The sequence below is a fragment of the Megascapheus bottae genome, chromosome 31 (assembly GCF_031878675.1).
Source record: "Megascapheus bottae isolate mThoBot1 chromosome 31, mThoBot2.hap1, whole genome shotgun sequence".
Taxonomy (NCBI): domain Eukaryota; kingdom Metazoa; phylum Chordata; class Mammalia; order Rodentia; family Geomyidae; genus Megascapheus; species Megascapheus bottae.
This window is the reverse complement of record NC_143539.1, coordinates 4,281,048-4,301,367: the sequence shown is the minus strand read 5'-3', so window position 1 is coordinate 4,301,367 and position 20,320 is coordinate 4,281,048. Positions and strand designations below refer to the sequence as shown.

At 58.9% G+C, this 20,320-nt stretch overlaps 2 protein-coding genes across 2 annotated transcripts; one reads left to right on the top strand and one right to left on the bottom strand.

Annotated features, from left to right (window-relative positions):
• Positions 1-1,746: 1,746 nt before the first annotated feature.
• Positions 1,747-13,919, top strand: Ppp5c (protein phosphatase 5 catalytic subunit). Its single transcript, XM_090322119.1, has 13 exons — positions 1,747-1,934; positions 6,395-6,636; positions 9,199-9,346; positions 9,907-10,028; positions 10,153-10,218; positions 10,538-10,636; positions 11,187-11,292; positions 12,029-12,171; positions 12,284-12,371; positions 12,695-12,735; positions 12,815-12,993; positions 13,242-13,323; positions 13,395-13,919. The coding sequence occupies exons 1-13, from the start codon at positions 1,814-1,816 to the stop codon at positions 13,455-13,457; spliced, it is 1,500 nt and encodes a 499-aa protein (XP_090178245.1). The 5' UTR covers positions 1,747-1,813; the 3' UTR covers positions 13,458-13,919.
• Positions 13,920-18,390: 4,471 nt separating this feature from the next.
• On the bottom strand, positions 18,391-20,024 carry Ccdc8 (coiled-coil domain containing 8 subunit of 3M complex). The gene has a single exon (XM_090322283.1). It carries the CDS (start codon positions 20,017-20,019, stop codon positions 18,391-18,393), a length of 1,629 nt encoding a protein of 542 aa, XP_090178409.1. The 5' UTR covers positions 20,020-20,024.
• Between the last annotated feature and the right edge of the window lie 296 nt (positions 20,025-20,320).

Sequence of the window (20,320 nt, the reverse complement as noted above, 5' to 3'; positions counted from 1 at the left end):
TGCTCCCCTAGGCTTACAGCCCCAAGATGAACCCCCTTTCCTCCCCTCCCCAATTCTCCAGACATGGACTTCCTTACCTTGGCTTTCCCCCATGTGTCTAGGGGCCTGGGCTCCCCCATGTCCTTGGGGTGGTTCACAATCCAGGCCACTTCTCCAGCCGCGTAGGCACACGCACAGCCCCTTTTCCTATCTCAGTAAGGAGTAAGGAGGCTTCAGCTCTCTGCTACCAGCTTGTCCCCTTCCTCTCCTGGCTCCCCATCTACAATGGTGCTACTCATGGACTTGTACAAGGGGAAAAAAAAAAAAAAAGAGCTCCGAGCCCCTCCCACCACTCCCTCCTTGGAAGGTGTCACTCATTCTTTGATCTGGGTGTTCTGTCCAGATTGGTGCTAGGGGAGGTGCTGGCCTAGGGGAGGGGGCGGGTCTGGCTCAGCCATGCTGGCTTTTCCCAAACACCATAAAAACCTCGCCTGATGGGCTCCAGAGAACTGTGTTGACTCATTTGTGGGATCTCTTGGGGGGGGGGGTACAGTGTGTGGATGGTGTTGTATGATACATATTCCTGTCTGGTTCTATGTTAGCTCCACTTCTGGTTTTTTTGGGGGGAGAGGGTCTAAGGGCATGAACTCTAGGCCCAGGCACTATCCCTGAGCTTTTTCCACTCAAGGCTAGTACCCTACCACTTTTTTTTTGTTGTTTTTTTTCCAGTCCTGAGCTTAAACTCAGGGCCTGAGCTCAGTCCTTGGGCTTTCCTCAAGGCCAGAGCTCTACCACTTGAGCCCACCACACCATTTCTGACTATTTCTATATATGTGGTTCCAAGGAATCAAACTCAGGTCTTCATGCATGCTAGGCAAGCACTCTACCACTAGGTCAAACTCCTGGCCTACCCTACCACTCTGAGTCACAGCTCCACTTCTGTTTTTCTGGTGGGCTTTCCTCTCCTGGTTGGCTTTGAACTACTACCCTTAGATGTTAGCCTCCTGAGTAGCCACAGGGGTGTCTGGCTTAATGCTGCAATTTAATGCTCTAGTTCTGCCCAAGTAGAAACGCCGGGTTTGGTTCTCGCACTGTTGCTGAGGCCTGGAAGACTGTTGAGTCTGAGGTGGGTCTGGGCTATGTAGAACAAGTTCACCATCTCACATAAGCAGTGGGGAAGCAGGGAGTGGAGGAGGAAGCGGGCAGGAAGGTTTGTGAGGCGACTGGGATGTTGGGGCGTCTGGAAGCGGGGTGGGGTGGGGTGGGGTGTATGTGCCAGGCCTCCGGTGTCTCCGCAAGATCCTCTCTCTGTCTGGCTGCCATATGGAGGGCGAGCTGGAGGAGGGAGCCGCAGAGCGGGCAGAGCTGTGATGCACGCAGCAGAGCCATTTTGCAGAAGCTCGGGTGGCTGGGAAGCTTGGAGGCGTGGGGAGGAGAAGGAGCGGATAGCAGGGGCCTGGCTGGGGCCCGGGAGACCTCGGGTGCCCCAGTGAGGGGCGTGCGGACACTTGGGGAGCATCCAAGAAACTTCGGTGGGCTCGGGACACAGTGATTTGGGGAGCAGGCCCACGCCGCCCCCCCCCCCGGCGCCTCTCCCTTTCCCCTGATTGGCCCATCCGCGGGGGGCGCTGCCCTGGCTCCCCTCTGGTCACCTTGTCCCGCCGGGCGCCCGCGGGGGCCCTGGGAGCCGCCGCGCATGCGCGCCGGGGGCGCCTTCGGGGCCCGCGCTTTACGACACTCGCGCGACAGCGGCGGCGGTCACTCAGCACTCCTTCGCGACGGTTCGGCCGGGTGCCGCTGGCGGCCGTTGCCAGGGTGGGGGTCGCTTTGCGGCATGGCGATGGCGGAGGGCGAACGGACTGAGTGTGCTGAGCCCCCCCGGGACGAACCCCCTGCCGAAGGCGCCCTGAAGCGGGCCGAGGAGCTCAAGACCAAGGCCAACGACTACTTTAAAGGTACGTCCGGCCGGGACAGGGCGAGGGAGGGCGGACAGCGGCCCGGGCCCGCGCGGAACCATGGCAACGCCGGGCGGCAGCTGGGGCGCCGGGCGGCCTCTACCAAGTGACCGGGCCGGGGGGAGGGGGCGCGGGGTGACGCCACCGCGGGGCGACGTGCGGGGGGCGCCCGGGCGGTGCGCTCGGGCGTTAAGAAAGTGGGGCTACTGCATGGGGAAACTGAGGCGGGCGCTCCCTAGCAGAGGGCGGGAGACGCGGAGGCGGGGCGGACCCCGAACAGGGCGCCTCCCCGCAGTGACATGTGGTCGCCGAGGAGGGAAGCCCGAGGCTGGGGAAGGGGGGTTCCTGCCCCATGTGGGGGGCAGCCCAGGCCGAAGAGGGGATCGTGGGGGATCGTGAGGTGGGGGATGGGGGAGTAGGATCTGAAGGGAGTCCTTGGGGCGTGGGGGACACGTGAGCTCCCGGATTCATTCATTCATCCATCCATTCATTCATTCATTCATTGCATACATGTTTCCTGGGACCGCGGGTCGGCTGTGCTTGGCTGTGAGCATCGAGCAGCAAGGAGACACGAATCCTCTGTCATGTAGCGAGGAAATCACGTGGAGTAAAGCCCACAAATAAAATGCTCAAGTATGGCCAGGCTTTGGAAGTGGGGGGGGGAGAAAAGAGAAAATCGAGGGAGAAGGCTGCCTCAGACATTGGGCAGCCTGAGAATATTTTATGGAAGGAGTCCGATGTGACTAGGGCTTTCGAAAGAGTCGGTAGGATTCTGGAGGTCTCTTTGTAACTCATTGCCAAGACTAGTTTGAATTTTATTCAGCTGGTCTAGGAAATAGACAGGAAATAGGTAGATGGGCCAGTCTGGACTGGAGAAAAATTTGAGTGTGCCCAACCTGTGGTTGGAAATACGTTGGGAATGGATGAGGTCACTTAGAAATGGGGTCCAGAGAAGACCTAAAGCAGGGTGCGGAGCAGCCATCAAGGCGGATGGGAAACCAGGAGAGGTGTCATGAAAGTGCTTGGAGGTTCGGGAATTTAGCAAAGCCCCTTACCTGGATCAGATGCTGCCAGATGAGCGCCATGCCTTGACCATCAGGTCCAGCTAGAAGGGCACTGGCCGATGGAGGGAAGCAGGAAGAGGGGGCAGGAGAGTGGGGAGACAGAACAGGGGCTTGAGAGGGCCATGTGGGGTCACTGAGCCTGCCTCTCCAAGTGGGGTTCAGCATGAACACAGAATGGAAAGAGATTCAGCAGGAGAGGGGAGGCTTGCAGAGCTTCAGAGAAGGGGAGGGCAGAGTGGAAGGATGGAGGGCCCCACTGGAGCATGGGTCTCCAGAAACGCACTGACTGAGGGAAGTTCAGTGGGGAGGGAGTTTGATGGGGAAGGTAGGTGGCAGAAAGACTGAAAAGGGTCAGAGCCATGGTGATCTCTTGAGGGTCCAGTTGGTCCTGGAAACACGCCCAGGTGGAGAGAGCGCAAGGCAGAAAGAGGTAGCTGGCAAAGCCCAAAGGTGAGCAGGCCTGGAGTGGCGGGGCCAAGGGCTTTGGTTCCATGGTAGGGAGTAGATTGTACAGGGTTCTGGGGAGGCACCCTGACTTCCAGCTGAAGATGACCCTGAGTGGAAAGGGCGCAGGCTCAGAATTGTGCTTACACCACAGTGAGGATCTGGGAGTGTGACCCAGTGCCTGGATTCGATTCCTTGGTGCCACACACCCAGGAAAAGCCCCAAATGGTGCTGTAGCTCAAGGGATAGAGCTCTAGCCTTGAGAAAGCTCAAGGGCAGTGCTCAGGCCCTGCGTTCAAGCCCCTAAGACTGGCAAAAAAAAAAAAAGAGAGAGAGAGCACCAGGAGTGCGTGGCCCACACCTGTAATCCTGTCTAGTCAGGAGCCTAGGATCTAAAAGATCATGTTTTGAAGCTGCTTGGGAGGGCAGGAAAGTTCACAGGACTCTCATCTCCAATTAACCAGCAAAAAGCTGGACGTGGAGCTGGGGCTCAAGTAGTAGACAACACCTAGGCCCTGAGTTTAAGCCCCAGGACCAGCGTGGGGGATGGGAGAGGAGGAGAGAGAGGAAACCTTCACCGGGTCTCAGTAAGAGCGTGAAGACTTGAGGCTTCGGCTGAGACCCAGGACATGATGAAGAGTCTTGGGGAACAGCAGCTCCAGCTCCCTGCGACCCGAGAGCCCAGTGGGGATTCCCAGGGGCCTGATGAAACGGGCCTGGCAGAGGACACAGAGAGCACCCCTCCAGTCCAGGCCTCCTGTCATGCAGGTGGTGGCAGGCGCTCAGGGGCTGAGGGAATAACAATAAAAAATAATAATTACAGCGCCGCTTAATTGAGACCCAGTGTTGCAAGCTGCGCCTGGGCCGCCGCCCCGGGCTGAGAAATAAAAGTAGAGCCCTGTTTGTTTTCTGGAGGAAGTGGCTCGGAAGCGGAACTGCCGGCCCAGGTCGGTGTGGGTGCCTGGCAGGATTTCCCCTTCCTCACCTCTGCTCTCCTCTGTCACCCTGGCCCCAGCTAGCGGGTAGGAGGGTCCCAGGGGAGGGGAACTGATTTCACACCCCTCCAGCCCTGGAGGGGTCCCCCTGGAGCACAGAGGCTCTGTGTGCAGGGCCCCATGCCCCCTTCAGAAAGGTGCCACGGGTGTGCTGACCCCCCCAGCTTTGTTGAGGAGTAAACCTGGCACCACGGTAAAGAGCCAGAGTCTCTGTGGCCCCGGGACAGGCTGCCTCACCTCGCCACTCTGTTTCCTCATCACTGACACGGGGCCTGCAGGCAGGGCAGGATTGGGGGTAGAGAGTGCGGTGCTGGTCATCTCCACCGCTCCCCTCGCCACTTGGTCATTCCGGGTCTGCAGCCACTTTGCCTGCACCACGTCCCAGCCCCAGCTCATGCTGCGGCCCCAGTCCAGAGTGGTGTGAGATCAGCAGAGCCAGGCACCAGCCCCACCCGTGCCACTAGCTGGAGTCACACCTTGCCTGGCGGGCACCTCACCCGGGCCCTGGAGTTCTGCCACGCCAGGAGGCCGAGGGAGTTCTCGTAGGGTGCCAAGGGGCTGGGCTGTGCCTTGCATCTTGCTTGGATCTGGGAAGTGGTGGGTCCTGTGTTCCTGGGCTCACAGGCCGGGGTGGCCAGCACCACAGTGACCCAGCCAGAGTAGCTAGCTGGAACTGGGGTCCAGAGCCTGGCCAGGACTGGAGGTCAAGCGGGGCTTCCCAAAGGAGAGGACATCCGGGCCACTGAAAGATCGCCAGGAGGTGCTGCTACCTGCCTGATGCCTTCTCCACTTCCCTCCCCTCTAGCAGAGCTTCCCTTACCACCCAGGTGCCACTCCAGGGACCCCTTGGGTGGTCACTGGAGGATATGGGGTGCCAGTGCTCACTGGCACCAGTGAAGTGGGGGGCTGGAGCGGGGTGGGAGGGTCCTGAGTTGAGAGGAGCAGCCTCTGACACTCCTGTCCAGAGGGGCTATGAAAGTTGTCCAGCGACACCCAGCCTGTGACAGATTCAGCTGGGAACTGGATCTGAGCTGTCGTCTCGGGGCCGGGCTTCCCCAGAGCACCCCCAGGCATGAGGGGTCCCCACCTGCCCCTCACCATACTAAGCTGAGCACTGAGCTTCAGTCTTGCTGGCTGGTGTGCTGTCTTCAAGGTTGTTGGGGCTTCTGTAAAGAGTCCAGCACATGGGACTATTGGCAGGCCTACGAGGCTGTCCAGGCCTCATGCCTCCCAGCTGTGACATGGGTACAGGAGAGGACTTGGAGCTGGTCATTTGACCTTGAGCATGGCCTCCACAGATGGGCTTCAGCGGGTCTTCCCAGGACCCCAGCCCAGGCAGAAAGCTCTGATGGAGAGCACTTGTCTAGCACAATCTGACCTTTTGTCCTTGGCTGGCTGTCACCTCCTGTCATCATCGCACTCTTGGCCAAGGCCAGCTGTCAGGCCCAGGGGATCTGTCCATCGCTCTCTGCCACATCTCCCCCCACCCAGCTCCCTCATCCTGGCCCCTGCAGCCTGGCTGAGGTCCCCAGGCCCAGGGCTCACCCAGTTCAGGGCATGCCTGGCCTGTGTCCGGAGCAGTCTGCTGCCCCTTCTCTGGGCCCGGCGGCTTCCTCCCTTTCCACCTCCACTTCTTCTTGGCTTCCTCTTGTGGGTATTTCCTTGCTGTGGGGGACTGGATGGCTGGGGCTTAGGGCCTGCAGCTGCCTGATTCAAATCATGGCTCCAGCATACCCTAGCATGTCCTTTTTAGTCTCGCATGGACTCAGGAGGAAACTAGAATAGTGTCCAGCATGGCACTGAGTGGAATTGGTGGGGTCCTGGAGCCTGTGGCCTGAGGGACAGGCTGCGGAGACATGTCTGAGTGTCTGGGCAGGCCTTCGGGAGGACACGGCTCGGGATGTGTTCTTCCACTGAGACAGCACAGCCTCATGCCTCTTCCTCCTCACTCCCACAGCCAAGGACTACGAGAACGCCATCAAGTTCTACAGCCAGGCCATTGAGCTGAACCCCAGCAATGCCATCTACTATGGCAACCGCAGCCTGGCCTACCTGCGCACTGAGTGCTATGGCTATGCGCTGGGCGACGCCACGCGGGCTGTGGAAATCGACAAGAAGTATATCAAGGGCTACTACCGCCGAGCTGCCAGCAACATGGCCTTGGGCAAGTTCCGGGCCGCCCTGCGTGACTACGAGACGGTGAGTGGGTGCCCTGGGCCAGGCCTGGCCACTCCGTGTCTCCACGGTTGCTGTGGGCAGTAAGCGAGCTGCTTAGAGCAACACTGAGCAAAACAGGCACACGGCATTCCAAGGTGGTCGCCTTTGTTAAGGAGGGTAGGTTTTTAGTGGGGTTTTTTTGTGTGTGTGCTGGTCGTGGGTCTTGAACTCAGGGCCTAAGCACTCAGGGACGTTCCTGCCCAGGTTAGCTTTGAACCTCCATCCTCAGATCTCAGCCTCCTGAGAAGCTAGGGTGACAGGTGTGAGCCACTGGCAAAAAGGGTGTTTCTTTTTCTTTTTTCTTCTTTTCTTTCTTTTTTTTTTGTGGGTCATGGGGCTTGAACTGGGCCTGGGCACTGTCTCTGAGCTCTTCAGCTCAAGGCTACCACTCTACCCCTGGGCCTGGGTGTTGTCCCTGGGCTCTTCAGCTCAAGGCTACCCTTGAGCCAATCCCCACTTCCCTTTTTCCAGAGGTTAATTGGAGATAAGCGTCTCAGGTCCTTTTGTGCCAGGTTGGCTTTGAACCTTGATCCTCAGATCTCAGCCTCCTGAGTAGCCTGGATTACAGGCTGAGCCACCCTGTGCCTGGCCAAGGCGGATGTTTCTATCAGTTATTAGCATTCTGGGGGCCCAGATCTGAGTCCGTAGTGGGAGGGGAAGTTAGAGGGCCTGGCCTGGGGTGAAGTTTCTGCACAGAGCCTATAGCCAAGGCACCCTATGTCAGAGAGGGAGGAAGACAGGAAGGGGCCTGGGGGAAGGGATAGTTGGTAGGATACCTATGAGTCAGGGTGCCCAGGCCACTCCCTTGGCATCCTAATCTGGAGGACGGCAAGCAGAGGAGTGGCTACCTGGGCCTGTTGGCTTTGCTGAAGACGGGGTAAAGGTCCTGAGGAGGGCTGGTAATGAGTAACCAAGGTCTGCAGGGCTGGGGGCTGGAGGAGCCCAGGGACATCAGTGACAGAGCTGGGTCAAGGGCAGTGTCTTCCACTCGCAGGCTGGGGAGGGTACCCGGGCTGAGGCTGGGTGATTGAGGACTCGCCAAGGGGCTGGGGTGTGCAGGAGGGGCCAGTGGGCAATCCAGAGCCTCAGCTGGGCCACACCTGGTCACCTGGGCCCCAGAGGGTATCTAGTGACATATGCTGCGGTTCCCAGGGGACAAGCCTAGGCCCTGTCTTCCAGCCTGGTTCCTGGCTGTTGGGGGGAACAAGGTGTGACCTTGGTTGGAGTAGGTGAGCCTCGGGCTTTGCCTCAGCCCTGGGAGCAGAGCACTGTGCAGGGTAGATGAAGGCTGGAGAGGAGGTGTCCCTCCCCCTCCCTTCTCCTGGGGGAGGGGGGGACCCAGGCTCTGCCTGGTATTTTCCCATCTCCACAGAGACAGGCACAGTTTCTTGGACAACGAGTATCTATAATGTTGTGGGTGTTTTCATGTTTCAAGACATGGGGTGTAGACGTGGGTTGGGTGACGCGGCCGAGGCTGCATGATCAGGAAGCCCAGCGCCTGGCCGGCACACACCACGTCTTGATGGGGCAGGAGGGGAGGAGCTGGGGCTGCTCACGGTGCCACGTGAGGACTGGTCCTCAGCATGATGGCCAGGCTGCCTGTCGGCGCCGGGACATGGTGAGAACCTGGCTCCTCTAGTTGCTCTTCCCAGAGAGACCCCCAGCCCATGCTGCCCACTCATCGCATGCACAGTCACCCATCTGTTCCGTAAAGAAACCACGGCTGGGCACTGGGCTGAGGCATGTCATCTCAGCTGCTCAGGAGGCTGAGATCTGAGGATTGCAATTGGAAGTCCACCTGGGCAGGAAAATGTGAGACTTTTTTTTTTTCTTTTTTTGTTTGGTCATGGGGCCTGGGCACTGTCCCTGAGCTCTTCAGCTCAACGCTAGGCCTCTACCACTTGAACCACAGCACCACTTTGTGTTTTCGGCTGGCTAATTGGAGATAAGAGTCTCAGGGACTTTAGTGCCCAGGCTGGCTTTGAACCTCGATCCTCAAATCTCAGCCTCTTGAGTAACTAGGATTACAGGCATGAGTGACGAGCTGTGAGGCTCTTATCTCCAGTGAACCACCAGAAAACTAGAAGTAGAGCTGAAACTCAAGTGATAGCCTTGAACAAAAAAGAAAGAAAAAGAAAAGAAAAAAGAAAGCATCCTTTCGTGTGGAGCTGCAGTGAGCCAGGCCACTTGTTGTCCCCCCCACTTTTTTTTTTCTGAGATTGGAAACTGGGTACCTGATGCTTTCACTCATTGGCTGGCACAATTTTCAACTGAGCCGTGCCTCTAACCTGTCCTTATTTGGTGGAATTCTGCTCTGATAGGGTCAGAGCCCTGTGGGCTGGCATGCTGGCTCCCATGCTGCTCTGTGGGGACTGTCTGTCGGTACAGAAACCCAGGCCTGGGGACAGGATCCGGGTAACAATATGGCCAGTATGCTGGCCCTGAGAGGTCTGACCTGGGCATCCCAGGGCTCTAGCTGACAGTGCCCCTGTGCCAGGCGCTGGCCACCCCCTCCCACGTGTGACTGCTCCCCCTCCCCGCCAGGTGGTGAAGGTGAAGCCTCACGACAAAGATGCCAAAATGAAGTACCAAGAGTGCAGCAAGATCGTGAAGCAGAAGGCCTTCGAGCGAGCCATCGCAGGGGACGAGCACAGGCGCTCTGTCGTGGACTCGCTGGATGTCGAGAGCATGAGTGAGTCGGCCGCGCAGGGCCGGGGAGGGAGGCCGGCTTCCAGCCAGCCTTCACAGGTGGCTGTCCTTGTTCCTCTCCCTCCCTTCCTACCTCCCTTGGCAGGTAAACTTGGGGCGGTTTAGGGGTTTTCTTTTATGACACACAGCGGTGCCCCCTGCCCCAAGCGCATTCCCGTTCATGCATGGCAAAGCAGCCATTGCTACCTGTGGGTGATGTGGCAGCGTCCCCTGGGACCACAGGGTCAGGGGTTGTGGCCTGCGTGTCTTCAGGTTCCGGGCACCCTAGATCACAGGGAAGATTGTGCAGCGCTGACATGGTGTTATTTGGGGGGCTCCTCTCTGGGACGGAGGAGGGGGTGGCTGGGGAGGCAGCTGTTGGAGTGGGCCATGTAGAAGTTGATTTTAGAGGTGTACACTCACCCTAGAACCCCGAATCCTGATCCCCGAGGGCAGTGCCGTGGCCTCTTCTCCCACTCGCTCCCTCAGCCATGTCCAGAGCCAGGTCCCCCATCCTGCCCGCCATGTCTGAGCCCCCTGACAGGCTCCCTGTTCCCTCACAAGCCATCGAGGACGAGTACAGTGGGCCAAAGCTGGAGGACGGCAAAGTGACCATGGCCTTCATGAAGGACCTCATGCAGTGGTATAAGGACCAGAAGAAGCTGCACCGGAAGTGTGCCTACCAGGTGAGCCGTGGGGACCCCACACCTGCAGAGCTTCCCGAACGCGTGTCCTGGGCTGGCCACAGCCAGTGGGGACCCAGGCAGGGCTGAGAAAGCAGCTCCCACTCACAGCCTGTCCCGCCTTCAGATTCTGGTGCAGGTGAAGGAAGTCCTGTGCAAGCTGAGCACGCTGGTGGAGACCACGCTGAAAGAGGTGCGGTTGGGTGTGGCCGGTCAGGGCTTCGCATCTGGTGGGGGGTGGAGGCGCCTCCTGGGCCCTGGAAGAGCCGAGGAGCTCAGGAATTTACAATCCCACCTGGTGTGCTCTACCCTCCCCTTCCCCCCTCCCTGTCTGTCCTCCCGCACTGCCCTCCCTCCTGTCTCTCGCTCTCTGTCCACCTGTCATTGCCGTGTCCCCATGTGTGTCTCACGTGGACTTTCTCGGTCTGCCGTGACCCCTCATCCCTCCCCTATGCCCCCTCCCCACATCTCTCTCTGGGCCCCTCCCTCTCCGGTGGCCTCTTTTCTTCCAGACAGAGAAGATTACAGTGTGTGGGGACACCCATGGCCAGTTCTATGACCTCCTCAATATATTCGAGCTCAACGGTTTGCCCTCTGAGACGAACCCCTATGTATCCTTCCCAAGCCTGCAGGAAAGGCCCAGGTGTGGGGTGGAGGGCGGTGTACCCTGGGCCAGTGCCCTTGGCTCTCAGCCCCACCTTCCCCTCTACTACCAGGTCATACAGCACTCAGGCACCTGCTACACTTCATCTAACCCTCATGCCTCAGTTTCCCCCTTCATAATGTAGGCTAAGGAGGAGAGGGGTGAGCGTGCCTACAGCTTCAAGGAGGAGCTGGGTGCAGGCCTGGCCTCCTTAGTGAGGATCTGACATTACACTGGCTTTACCCCTAGTTGGATGTGGGGCTTCCGGCCTATGCCCTGCTGGGTGGCAGGTGATTGCCTGCTGTCCTGTGGCCTTGAGCCTGTCTGGAGAAGGGGAGGCAGTTGAGCTGTCCCTGCCACTCTGCAGACTAGTGGCCAGCCAGAGCCACACCACATGAAAGAGCAATGTGATTCCCACCAGCTCCTCACTCTGTGGGCGGAGCTGACTGGAGCCTGGGGGGAGCCACACTGGCCCAGCCCGGCCATTCCCTGCTGCCACGTGGTCCTTAGCAGAACAGATATTTAATGGCGACTTCGTGGATCGTGGCTCCTTCTCCGTGGAGGTGATCCTCACCCTTTTTGGCTTCAAGCTCCTATACCCCGATCACTTTCACCTACTTCGAGGTGAGCTGGGGGTGGGGTCCCTGGCAGAGCGCCTCCCTTCCCCTCTGGTGATTCATCTAGAAAGTCAGGGTAGCAGGTCAAGTGAGTAAAGGGTGATGGTGCCAGGTCCTGTAAGGTGGCCTGCCCTCCCTCCCTCCCTGGTCACTATGCCAGGGTCCCAGCAGGTGCTGGTGGAGGTTCTGGAGGAAGGGCAGCTGTGGTTCCCCTCACAGCTGGCTGAGAGGGAGAGCCCCCGGGTTGTCCCATAGTGAGAACCCACTTGTGCAGGCCCCGCCCACATGGGGAGGGGCTCGCCTGGCCCCGCCCTGGCACAGCAGACTCCCTGCAAATCAGAAAGACCTGTGCCCATGTGGTGCTTCTTTATGCAAAGACGTTTCTGGCAGGTGCAGGGGAGTAGTTATTTATTCTGAATGCCCGCTCCTAAAGTATTGAGGCGAGTGGAGCATCTTCAGAGGCCACAGGCACTGTGGTGTGTGCCACAACCTTGTGGGTGGAGTGCGTGGTAGTGTCCCAAGTGCCATTGTGTGCTGTCCCCAAGGCTCCAGGTTTAGGCTCTTGGTGCCAGGGGCCCCCAGAGGCTGTGGCTGTAGCTGAAGGAGATCCCTGGGCTGAGGCAGCCCAGAAGATGGGGTGGTGGGCACTGGGTTGTCACCAAGTCCCAGGTCAGTATCTGAGGGCGCCAGGCAGGGAGACTGAGGAAGCTGGAGCCGAGCCTCCCGTCCCCTGCCGTGGCCAGGCAATCACGAGACGGACAACATGAACCAGATCTATGGTTTCGAGGGGGAGGTGAAGGCCAAGTACACAGCCCAGATGTACGAGCTCTTCAGCGAGGTGTTCGAGTGGCTCCCGCTGGCCCAGTGCATCAATGGCAAAGTGCTGGTGAGAACACAGTGCCCGGCACCCCCGCCCTCCCTGGGCCCGGTCCACGTGCCCCATGGCTGCCCGGGGCGGTGGGAGCGCTCCTGCCCTCACCACGCTGCCCGGCCCCCAGATCATGCACGGAGGCCTGTTCAGCGAGGATGGCGTCACCCTAGATGACATTAGGAAGATTGAGCGGAACCGGCAGCCCCCAGACTCAGGTGAGTGGGGCCCAGGGTCCCCGCCAGGCGGCTCAGCCTGTCCAGACCAGAGGGCAGATGGCTGCGGACACCCCAGCTGAGGTGGTGTGGTGCAGGGAAATCCTGGGGACAGGCAAGTGACACTCAGCGCGTGGGCGGGGCCCCGCTGGACGCACAGCTCTTGGCCTTGGTTCCAGGGGCAGGGCCACCCCAGTGCTGCCATCACCTCAGCTCAGATCCAGGGCCTCCCCGCTCTGGGCTGTGCCTAAAGGTGGGGCCTGGTGGGTGGCAGTGGGACCCTGGCTCTGAGGCAGCCAAGCCTGATGCTCGCTCCATCTCCCCAGGTCCCATGTGCGACCTGCTGTGGTCGGATCCCCAGCCACAGGTGAGTCCAGGGCCAGGTGTGAGGTGGTGGGGTGGAGCCCCCATCACCCTGAGTCTCACGTCCCCCGGTGTCCCCCCAGAATGGGCGCTCGGTCAGCAAGCGGGGTGTGAGCTGCCAGTTCGGGCCAGATGTCACCAAGGCCTTCCTGGAGGAGAACCAGCTGGACTACATCATCCGCAGCCACGAGGTCAAGGCTGAGGGCTACGAGGTGGCCCACGGCGGCCGCTGCGTCACCGTCTTCTCCGCCCCCAACTACTGGTGCGTGCCACGGGCACTTGCTTCTCTGGGGTTCCCCATGGAGGCAGACCATCCTCACCGCCCTCCACCCCCTCGGTCACACCTCCTTCGGGTGCCTGGGGATGCTTCTGGAAGGAAATCCCGACATTCCTCCTCCCTGATGGCCAGAATGGTGGTGGGATCAGATCCGGCACAGGGCCCCTCCAGTCCCCTCCTCCCCTCTCCTGCCTTTCCCCTCCCTGAGCACCCCTCTACTCCTGTCCCCACAGCGACCAGATGGGGAACAAAGCCTCCTACATTCACCTCCGGGGCTCCGACCTGAGGCCCCAGTTCCACCAGTTCACAGCAGTGGTGAGTCCAGCTCCAGGGGGTGAGGGCGTGACGCCCAGCACCTCCTGACCCGGCCCCCACTCCTCCTCCAGCCTCACCCCAACGTCAAGCCCATGGCCTACGCCAACACGCTGCTGCAGCTGGGGATGATGTGAGGCGGGGTGTGCCCAGGCCAGCACCCCGCAACCAGCACCTGAGCGGCTCCGCCCTGGGCAGCGTGGGACCCCCTTTTACTTTGTAAAGTTTGTATTTATTCCTCTTTAGGTTGCAGAGGGGGTGGGCAGAGAGGAGCAGGGCTGCCCAGAGTGGCTGTTCCCTGGACAGGCAGGAAGGGGGTGCCCCAGCTGGGGTTCAGAGGGACACAGCCAGGCATTCTGGAGGCAGGCCGTCCTGGGGCGGGGCCAGGAGGGTTCCCCGCCCCTTCATTTGCATGGCTCCTCCCCACTAAAGCAATAGGGCCTTGCCATAGGAAGACCCTAGGAAGAGGGTCATCAGGGAGGCCTAGCCTGCACCCTGCCTCCTGGTAGCCCGAGGGGGGCCAGGCCAGGCCCACCCCTCCCCCAGCTGTTTTATGTCTGTAATTAAATATGTTAAAATAAAGTCATTATTGTAAGTCACCTGGTCCCATAAGGCCCTGGCTGCTGAAAGGGGGTTCCGGGGTGGGACCTCAGCCCTGCCTGCTGCCTCCCTGGGTATGGGGGAGTGGGGCAGATCCCCACCTAGAGAGTGGGCAGGACACACCTGGGGGCTGTACTTGGACAGGGGATGGAGAGGCCCCTCCACACGAGACCCCATGGGCGGCGAGGCCATTGCTGAAGTGACCCCCTGCAGACCCTTCCTAAGCTGGGTCCTGCTATCTACTGCCCATCAGAGCAGACGTGAGCTGTGGGTCTCCCCAGAGCAGCAGGGCAGGACAGTGGAGGTCCTGAGCGCCGCTGCTGGGCTTCAGCCAGCCCCGCCTCCAAGGCTGGGCCTCCTGCCTCCACCATCCAGGCTTCTCAGAGGCAGGAGGAGAGCTCTGAGCCCCAGCAGGATGGGGACGGTAGAGCTCCGGGAAGGAAGGAATGTGGGGACACAAGGTGGCCGTCTCTGGGCCATGCATGACAGAGCCTGGTATCCCCACAAGGTGGCGCCCCAGGATTGCTGGTGGCCCAGGACAGGCGGGCCCAGCGGGGAGGGCATCCCCGCTACATGGGCAGTTGTGGGGCACCTCCTGCATGGTCATAGTACTGTAGCGCCCGCTGCTCCAGTGCCAGTCGAGGCGATTTTCCCGCATCCCAGGGTGAGTCACACACAGCAGTGAGCTCTGAACCAGTCTGGTCTGACTCAAACCCCATTGGCTGGGGACTGGACCACTCATTCCATCTACTGCCCCCAGAGGCCCAGCCTGCGGGACGGCCACACACATCCCAAACACAGCTTCATGGGCCGGGCACACCCCTCACACCCACACAGCCGGGGGCAGCCCCAGTGCACACCTGTGAACTTGGGAGGCAGAGATGCATGGCCAACCTGGGCAAAAATATAATACCAATAGGCTGGTCCTGGAACATGTGCCTGTCATTCCAGCTACCCCAGACGTGTAAATAGGAGGATCGTGATCAGGCAGGCCACTGCAAGAATAAGAAATCCTGTTTCGGCCGGGAGTTTGGCCTGGTGGTGGAGTGCTTGCCTAGCATGCACGAAGGCCTGGGTTCGATTCCTCGGTACCACACATAGAAAAAAAGCCAGAAGTGGTGCTGAGGCTCAAGTGGTAGAGCTCTAGCCTTGAGAAAGTCCAAGGACAGTGCTCAGGCCCTGAGCTCAAGCCCAGGACTGACCAAAAAAAAGAAAAAACCTGTTTCATTCAACTAAAACAAAAATTAGTAATAAAGGACACCGGGCATGGCTTAAGTAGTAGAGCACCTGTGTAGCAAACATAAGGTCCTGAGTTCAAACCCTGGTACCACCAAGAGAATTTAATCTTACCTGGGTTTTGCTGGGTGTCCTGGGGTGTGGAGGGAGGAGGAGCCCCTGAGTGTGCTTGGCTGTGCTCCAAGTGTGATATCTGGGGGTTGGGAGGTTGGGAGGGGAGGATGAGGTGAGCCCAGTCCAGGTCTATTTCCCCCCTGTCAGCCCCTCCCGGGCCTGGGTCCTCCAGTCCCCAACCGTCCCCCTTCTGAAACAAGACAAGCAGGCCCCCCACCACGCGTTTTGTAGTTTTAATCTCGTGACAGGCAGTGGTGGTTGGGTTGATCCTGACCGAGGAAGGCTGGTTTTCAGTCAAGACAGACAGGTGGTGCTAAGCCAGGCACGGTGGCTCATCCTGTCGTCCTGCCTACTCAGGAGGCCTAGACCAGCCTAGGCATGAAAGCCCATGAGACATTTTCTTTTTCTTCTTAATTTCTTTCCTTCATTACTTCTTCTTTGCCACTCCTGGGGCTTGAACTCAGGGCCCGGGTACTGTCCTTGAACACTTAGCTCAAGGCTAGCACTTGGCCACTTGAGCCACTTCTGGCTTTTTTTCTGTGCACGTGGTATCGGTGTCAAACCCGGGGATTTGTGCATGCTAGGCAAGCACCCACTAGGCTACTCTCCAGCCCCTCCAAGAGACTCATCTCCAGTGAACCATCAGAAAACTGGAAGTGGAGCTGTGGTTCAAAGTGGTAGAGCGCTACCTTGAACTGAAGAGCTCAGGCCCTGAGTTCAAGCCCCAGGACCAACCAAAACTAGATACAAAGGAAGGGAGGGGAGGGAGGGAGGGAGAGGAGAGAGTCCTAGATGTATGCGCAGTATCTGAGACTCAGACTCTGGGCTGCACTTCTGCTAGCTGCCACCAGAGGGCGCGCAGAACTCCTGCTTTCTCCTTCCCTGAGCCCCAGGCCCTTCTCCAACTTGACGTAAATCTTCCCTCGGCCTGGACCTACGCTAGCTTGGGACTCTGCCTGCCTTAAAGGTGACACTTGCTGGGCTTTAGTAACACCGGTAATCCTAGCTACTTGAGAGGCAGAGGCAGAAGGATAAGTTGAAGGGCAGAAAGTACTAAGGCCTAGCCATAAAGACAGTACAAAAGGACTGAGAACCCGGTTCAAATGGTGGAGTTCTGGGTTCCAACAAGACAGAAAAAATAAAAATCTTTGTTGAAAATGAACTGTACAAAGCCAGGCATGGTGGCTCACACCTATAATCCTAGCTATTCAGGAGGCTGAGATCTGAGGATTACAGTTCAAACCCAGCCTGGGCACTAAAGATCTTGAGACTCCAATGAATCACTAGAAAAGGGGAGGTGGGGCTGTGGCTCAAGGAGTAGGGCGGTAGCCTTGAGCCGAAGAGCTCAGGGACAGCACCCAGGCTCACAGTCCAAGCCCTACAACCGGCCAAAACGAAGAGAAAATGAACTGTACACCTTGATGGGAGGAAAAACTGGAGGAGAACAAGGGAAGGGGTGACATCCAAAACATTGTACTGTTTGTTGATTGGGCTCTCACCTAAAATCCTACCTGTTTAGGAGGCTGAGATCTGAGGATCGAGGTTAGCTGGGGCAGGAAAGTCCATGTGACTCTTTTTTCCCCTGGTCCTGGGGCTTGAACTCTAGGCCTGGATGCTATCCATGAACTTTTTTCATTTAAGGCTAGATAAGAGGCTTACAGACTTTCCTGCCCAGGCTGGTTTCAAACTACGGTCCTCAAATCTCAGCCTCCTGCCTAGCTAGGATTACAGGAATGAACCACTGGTACCTGGCATGAGAGATTCTTATCTCCGATGAACCACCAGAAAACCAGGAGTGGCAATGTGGCTCAAGTGGTAGAGCACTAGCCATGAGCAAAAGAAGCCCAAAGACAGTGTCCAGGCCCTGATTTCAAGCCCCAGGACTGGCAAAAGAAAAAAAAAAATGTACTCTTTACCTGAACTATGCATAACTTTTTTTTTCTTGCCAGTCGTGGAGCTTGAACTCAGGGCCTGACCACTGCCCTTGAGCTTTCCTCAAAGTTAGAGCTCTACCACTTGAGCCACAGTACCACTTCTGGCTTTTTTCCATATATGTGATACTGAAGAATCAAACGTGGGTCTTCATGCATGCTAGGCAAGCACTACCACTAGGCCAAACCCTGCTTTTTGTTGATTCACTGGGGATGAAGTCACACAGATTTTTTTGTCAAGGCTAACTTTGAACAATGATCCTTTAGTTCTCAGCCCCATAAGTAGCTAGGATTACAAGATTACAGGTGTGTGATCATAGCTGTTTTTATTTTGGACAGCCATGAGGCTTGAACTTGGGGCCTGGAAGGTATCCCTGGTACACCTCAAACACCAAGAACGCCCAGAGCCTGTGCTTTAAGTGCATTTCCCAGAGGATTTTTCTACAGACTTCCATATCCAAAATCAAGGTTGTGTGCAGACTTCAGACCCTAACCCCTCCAATCTCACAACTCTGGGGGGAGGGGGCGGGGGAGAGGAAAGGTAACAGAGTGACAGTGTAAACACAGGTCCCTTGAGAGCAAGGCAAATCAGAAGCCAAGAAATCAACTTGTAAGTGTTTTTATTTGCATGTTGGTTTGAGCCCTTTGCAAGTTCAAGGGGCAAGGCAGTCTACGTGGGTATAAAGGCACAAAAGAGATCCCCAGGGGGTGGGATTAAAAGTTTGCATCAGAGAGTCCAAAGTCAAGGGATGCAATCCTGCTATCTCACTTTGTGTCCACTATGGGGTTTGAACTCACCACCTGGACACTGTCCTTTAGCTCTTCCACTCAAGGCTAGTGCTCTACCACCTGTGCTACAGCTCTACTTCTGACTGTTGGGTGGTTAATTGGATACTGAGTCTCCGGGACTGTCATACCGTGATTCTCAGATCTCAGCCTCCTGAGTAGCTGAGATTACAGGCGTGAGCTAATAGTGCCTGTCCTGGTTTATTCCTTTCCCTTCCTCCTTTCCTCCTTCCTTCCTTCCTTTCCATTTTCTGGGATGCTGTAAGTCAATATTGAAAAAAAATTATACTGCTAAATACATAAAACAAAATTGTTAGGGTGGAGATATGGCTGGGACTGCCTGCCCATCTGCCGCCCTCCTTTTCCCAGCTCTCAGAGCCTGGGGAGGGGCAGCCCGTAGGGCTCACAGCTGGGCTTCCTGCTCTGCCTCGGCTCTGGCCTCTGCCCTCAGCACCCTGAGGCTCCTCGCCTCGCCTGCCCTGGGGACTCTTTTGGGTAGGGTTGGCAGGCGAGGCCTGTGCCCGAAGGCTCTACGACACTTGCGAAACCATGAAAAACGGCCTGGGGTCTGGAACCTCACTGTCTTGGCCGGTTTGCGGGTTCTAGATCTGGCTGTCTCGGGAGCCTCAGAGCCAACCACAGCTTCAGCTTCCTGGATAGCCTGGGCTCCGGCCTCCGCACTGGGATTCGCAGCTGCCCCTGCCCTCTGATCACTCTGACCAGCTGCAGCCTCTGCCCTCTGCCCAGCTGATGCCTCTGCCTCCTGGTCAGCTATGACCTCTGCCCTCCGATGGTCAGCAGCCTGGGCTCTCTGGCCGGCTGGGGCCTCCGCCCCCTGGATCTCTGCAGCCTCTACTCCCTGACCGCCTATGGCTTCTTCCCTCTGATTATCGCCGGCCTCTGCCCTCTCGTTGCCTCCGGCCTCTTCCCTCTGATCATCTGTCTCCTCTGGGGCAGGGCTGTCCACCTCGGGATCCCCAAGCCCTGCCTCCCTCCTGGGAAGCCGGATGGAGACCCACCTGGGTCTCCAACACCTGGTGGAGGGCCCCGCCCATCTGTCAGCACCCCCATTTCCCACAGGGAGGCCGTTCCCTCCAGGGCTGGGGCTGCTGCTCTGGGAGGAACCCCCGTCTCCCCCTACAGCTGCTGGGGTCAAGGCCCGGGGGGCCCGGGCCTCTTCCACCCCGGGTCTTGGGGTCCAGCCCTTCACCCTCTGCCTCAGTTTCCCCCAGGACACCTGGCTGACATATTGACGCCATCTGTCGGCCTTGGACACCTGGGGCCCCAGGTTCTGGAACATGGGCACCGGCAGGTGGCCAGGGCGGCCGCGGGCGGGGGGCGCCCTGGGCTGTTTCTCCCCTCGCCGCAGGAAGGCCTGGACCAGCTCCTCGTCGTCCTCGCTCTCCAGGTCGCTGCCCAGGAACTTGCTGCCCAGGTAGCTGACGGGCATGCGGCGTGTGCGCAGACGCCCGGGGGCCACGGCCGCGTCCAGGTCGCCTGGGTCGCTGTCGCTGGCACCGCTGCTGTCGAAGGTGCCCACCACCAGCCGGGCCGGCGGGGGCACGGCCTGCTGGACCCGCCTGCGGCGCGCGGGGGGCCGCGTGCTCCTCTTGGGGGGCTGGGGCGGGTGCGGGGTGCTCTTGTCCAGGATGCGAGCCACGTCGTCCAGGGTGCGGCCTTCCTCCTGCAGGAACTGCAGCAGGCGCTCTCGGAAGGCGGCCTCCTTGGTGGCCGGCTTGGAGAGGACCCTCCAGACGCCGCCGGCCAGGCGCACCTGGCGCGGGATGAGCAGGGGGTCCACGCCGTCCCCGATCTGCAGCATGCCCACCGTCGAGTCCTCCTCCTTGCGGAACACCTTCCCGATCTTCTTGAAGGGCCCCACGGGCTTCAGGGCGTCCACCAGCACGTCCAGGTCCACGTCCCTGCACACGTCGGGGACGCTCCACAGGATGAGGCTGTCGGGGCAGGGCAGGAAGCCCCAGGGGAACCAGCCCCCCACATGGCTCTTCTCCAGGGTCTTCAAGATCTCCATGGCCACGGATGAGGCCGGGAGGCCAGGCGGCCCCTGCGAGGCTGGGCCTGGCAGTAGAGATGGATGGGGCCCCTCCCTCAGCCACCAGACTGGGGGGTGTGCAGGGAGGAAAATTCGACTCCCCCTAACCTCTGCTGCCCCTGACACAGTCTTGACCAAGTCCGGGAGGAGGACGGGGTCCCCAGTATACTGCACACACACCCCAAGGCCTGCTGCCAGTCGCTGCCCGGCCCCCCCACACCGCTTACTGCCAGTACAGTCCCAAGCCAAGCTGGAAACCTGAGAACCTGAGGCTCCGAAG

What these genes read in the sequence shown, in the direction of transcription:
- Ppp5c (XM_090322119.1), top strand. Translation starts at nt 1,814, where the DNA reads ATGGCGATGGCGGAGGGCGAACGGACTGAGTGTGCTGAGCCCCCCCGG. An exon ending in TGGAGACCACGCTGAAAGAG is followed by an intron (nt 10,219 to 10,537) that starts GTGCGGTTGGGT and finishes CTTTTCTTCCAG; the next exon opens with ACAGAGAAGATTACAGTGTG. An exon ending in TCCACCAGTTCACAGCAGTG is followed by an intron (nt 13,324 to 13,394) that starts GTGAGTCCAGCT and finishes CTCCTCCTCCAG; the next exon opens with CCTCACCCCAACGTCAAGCC.
- Ccdc8 (XM_090322283.1), bottom strand. Translation starts at nt 20,019, where the DNA reads ATGGAGATCTTGAAGACCCTGGAGAAGAGCCATGTGGGGGGCTGGTTC.